The sequence below is a fragment of the Perca flavescens genome, chromosome 18 (genome assembly GCF_004354835.1).
Source record: "Perca flavescens isolate YP-PL-M2 chromosome 18, PFLA_1.0, whole genome shotgun sequence".
Classification (NCBI taxonomy): Eukaryota; Metazoa; Chordata; class Actinopteri; order Perciformes; family Percidae; genus Perca; species Perca flavescens.
Genome location: NC_041348.1, coordinates 20,766,786 through 20,770,611, shown reverse-complemented (window position 1 = coordinate 20,770,611; position 3,826 = coordinate 20,766,786). Strand labels below are relative to the sequence as shown.

Sequence of the window (3,826 nt, the reverse complement as noted above, 5' to 3'; positions counted from 1 at the left end):
TGGTTGGGTGCAGCGTCTCCAGCAACACAGAGCTGCCTGTGGATGCTTGTATGTAAATAATGCCGGGAAAAAACAATTGGCAAACGCAGCAGCCAATGGCGATACACGTAAAATCGCAAATATCGGCCGGACGATAAAATTGGTCTATCACTATAGCTAATGTATGCAATTAATTGCGGTTAGACAAAGAAACCGCGATTATGTAAAACAAATAGACAATTATGTAACAATTGTGTTGCAGCAGCTCACCAATAACATCCTTGTCATGTTGAGGGATGAGCTCTTTCCAGTTGCTCTGAGCTGGAGAGGCAAAGTCGATGTTGATGAGGCGGTAACGCGGGGCGTCCAGGTTGGTCTTGAATGTGAACAGCGTGCCCTCGTTGGTCACGTACTCATACTCGGCGTCAAAGTTGTCGATCAGCTTCACCCATGGCAAAAGTCCTAAATGTAAAAGAAGTATTTTAGTTAAATAATTAGATCACTGGGACTAATATATATATATATATATATATATATATATATATATATATATATATATATATATATATATAAAAAAGAATGGATTTTACAGCGATGTTGTTAGAAACAGACTATATAAAAAATTAAAATATGACACATAAAAAACTCAATCTTACAATAGTTACCAGCTAATGGTGAATACCAACTGAAAATGCTGAGATGAAAAACAAAAAAACACACGCATTACAGCAGGCACACAGTGCAACAAGTGTAACATACCTGTAATACCCTGAGGAGTGGTCTTAAGGTCACAATACCACAGTCGGTTGACCGGATCACAACCTTCCCTTATAGACAGCAGCACGTAGCGTCCATCGTCTGATACCTGCAATACACCTGCATTCACTAAACCATACCTTAATATGCACACATAACACAGGCATTCTTCTTAAGCCATTTGTTTTAGGAGAAGAAAGAAAAAAAAATAAAAATAAAAATAAAAAATAAAAACACATTCTGACACACCTCAGCTCCACCCATCCATTTGGGGTGGCCAGGAAATTCGGCGCACAGCACGTCCTCAGACTGCGGAGTCCCCAAAACATGGAAGTATAACTTCTGGTGCAGGTTGGTGGAGGTCTCAGTGCCTAGGAGACAATAAAAAGGAGGCATTTTACTTTTAACATCGCCCCTAGTGGTGACAAAAACAGAATTTGTCTGATGAGAGAGGTAAGGAGATGTGAAGTGGGACATCAGACTAAACAAAGAGGCACGTAAAAGTGTTGAGCTTTATCAATTAGCTAATATGTATTCTTTTTATTCTGAAGGATAGTTGTGGCAGCTACAGCAAAGTTTAGAATTTGAATATGCAGCCTAACACTGTCTTCTTGACCTCACCGTCACTCTTGCCCTCCTGCTCAGGGTAGGAGTTGTAGAAAAGTCCCTTCCCATCATGAGTCCAGGACATGCAGCTGAATTTGACTCGCTCCAGGCGGTCCTCCAGAGGCTTGGCGCCTTCAACCTGCAGGAAGCGGATCTCCACCCAGTCCGATCCACTGGCGCTGGTGCCATATGCCAGGTACTCACCGTCCTCAGAGAATGCATAGCCTCAAAGTAATCGGAGGAAGAGAAAAGGAACGTTAACAAAGACATCAGGACTCAGTTAACATTCTTTATTTAGCTGTGGATGCTATAAATAGCAGGCTATTTCTAGACATGAAGACATCACAGATGTCAAAATTCAGTCGTTTTTTTTTTTTTTAACCATATCAAGAAACAATTCTGTAAAATCTGTTCATGTGCATTCAGCAAAGGCATTGCAACAAAATGCAAGAATTACAATGAAATGCATACGATAAATATATAATGTAATACAATTACTATTGAGTGCAATATCTATATGAACAGAAATATACAGTGCTTTGTTGATACCTCGCAGGGCAACAGTCCCATCATCAGAAAATGTGTTTGGATCCAAGAAGACTGTGGGCTCAGCATCCAGGCTCTCCTGCACGTACATCACACTCTGGTTTTGGAGGCCCGTGTTGTAGAAGTGAAAGTACCTGAAAAGGAGGAAAGGAATGTTAAGTTGCAAAGGATCTTGACAGATGTGTGCTCCACAGATGTGTTATTGAAGTGCTAAAACATGATTGTGTTGTGGCTCACCTATTCCCCCTCTTAAAGGGACAGCTATACTTGGGGTAGTCATACAGCTCAGTCATGCGCTCCTTGAACAAGTCTCGCACCTCACAGCGCTCTAAAAACGGCAATGTCAGCTGGTTCTGAGCGCTGACAAAAGCCTGGTGTAAAAAGACAACACACAGAGGTTTTTCACATCAATGTATTATAATCTCTGCGGCCAGTTCCGAGAAGCAGATGTACCGATTTATCTGAATACCTCTGCTGAGTAAACAAGTGCTTTTACATCACGTTCCACTCCAAGCGGGTTCCAGGTTTTACTCAGCAAAGTTATCCAGATCACTCAGTCAACCGGCTTCTAGTGAAAAGGCCCCTGGTGATATTAACAAAAAAATTAACAATGGTGGATATGAGTGTTTTTTTAAGTAATCAGATATAACAACCAGCACCAATATTTTGTTAACAGAATGGCAAAAGTGACTTGTGCCAATAAGAGATCAAGAAAATATCAGTGCAGAAATAGTAGTAAAAAAATCATGTGTGTCTTCAGTCTGTAACAAACATTCAACATGACATTCTACCTAAATATGGAATGAGGATTACCTGTGTCTTTTCACTGTCCGGGTCCTCCAGCCAGCTGTATGGGTCTGGTACTTTGGAGCCATGATAGCTATCCACCTGAGACAGGTCAAACAGTAATGACAGCGGTTAAAATCTGAACTAGCTAGCTAGGTGTGGCAAAAACGACAGACTTCTCCTACCAAGCTGGCGCGTTCAGGTTTGTTAGCAATGTTAGCGAAACAGTAAAGGAAATATTACCTACAAATAAGCTTAATATGAAGACATGTACATGTAGTAAGTGACGGCTAACGGGGAACAGCTGCCCATGCATTTGTCAACAAAGTCAGTCTGGGTTTTCAGGGCAAGCTAAGCTAACTAGCATGCTAACAAAGCAGGCGCTTACTTCAATGAATGAAAAAGCATGATGATTAAGCATCCCGGCTTATTAGCACGCTAGGCTAGTTCGCTAGCCACATTTACTTACAACTGCATCGTCACGGTAAGCTTGTGGATACTGAAAAGCCATTTTTGAGGTCAGTTTTCGGGAATTGCGTAAGAAAAAAAGTTGCCCCAGAGACTGAAATAATGGTTTAGAAATGACCCTCTGGATCCTGTAAAACATCAACTAATGAACTGAAGCTTTTGACAGGAAAAGATGCCCTGCTTACACACAACCAACAAGCACTTTGAAGACAATACCGCTGGTTGCTGGGGCATAAGCCCAAATGTTATTGCGCCCTCTACTGCCAAAAGAAGGCAACAGCACTCACAGAAGAATGGCTGAATAATGCTAAAATTGGCTAAGCTTATAAACTATGTGTGGAGCACTGTAAGGCTATAACATTAAACTCATTTAGCATTCTCCAGTTAATATACATACAGGCTTGTTGTATGTTCCACACATTTTATTTTCCTATGAATATAATGATAAATAATTAAGACTGTGACTAATTGACACATGGTGTTGGAGCAGTTTAAAGATTATTTTTGCGGTGTTTTTTAGATGGGGGATGACACGCAGCAAAGGGCAGCAGGTCAGATTTGAACCATGTGCCGCTGAAGGACTCAGCCAACATGGAGCAGTTTACATACAGTTGCACACAGGATATCTTGCTATTTCAGTTAATTCAAGCCAACCTTTCTAAAAGCACTTTTGGAAAACTGCTGT

General features: G+C 41.0%; 1 protein-coding gene across 1 annotated transcript in view; it reads right to left on the bottom strand.

Moving 5' to 3' along the window:
- The window catches only part of prep (prolyl endopeptidase), a 13,960-nt gene extending 10,592 nt beyond the window's left edge, over positions 1-3,368 (bottom strand). Inside the window, exons 1-8 of the mRNA XM_028605107.1 lie at positions 3,143-3,368; positions 2,701-2,775; positions 2,125-2,258; positions 1,891-2,021; positions 1,357-1,566; positions 985-1,106; positions 739-844; positions 250-441 (exon numbers count right to left, since the gene is read on the bottom strand). Of these exons, the coding sequence (XP_028460908.1) occupies positions 250-441; positions 739-844; positions 985-1,106; positions 1,357-1,566; positions 1,891-2,021; positions 2,125-2,258; positions 2,701-2,775; positions 3,143-3,280 (1,108 nt within the window). The 5' untranslated portion in view covers positions 3,281-3,368. The remainder of the gene's footprint in view (positions 1-249; positions 442-738; positions 845-984; positions 1,107-1,356; positions 1,567-1,890; positions 2,022-2,124; positions 2,259-2,700; positions 2,776-3,142) is intronic.
- Positions 3,369-3,826: the final 458 nt, after the last annotated feature.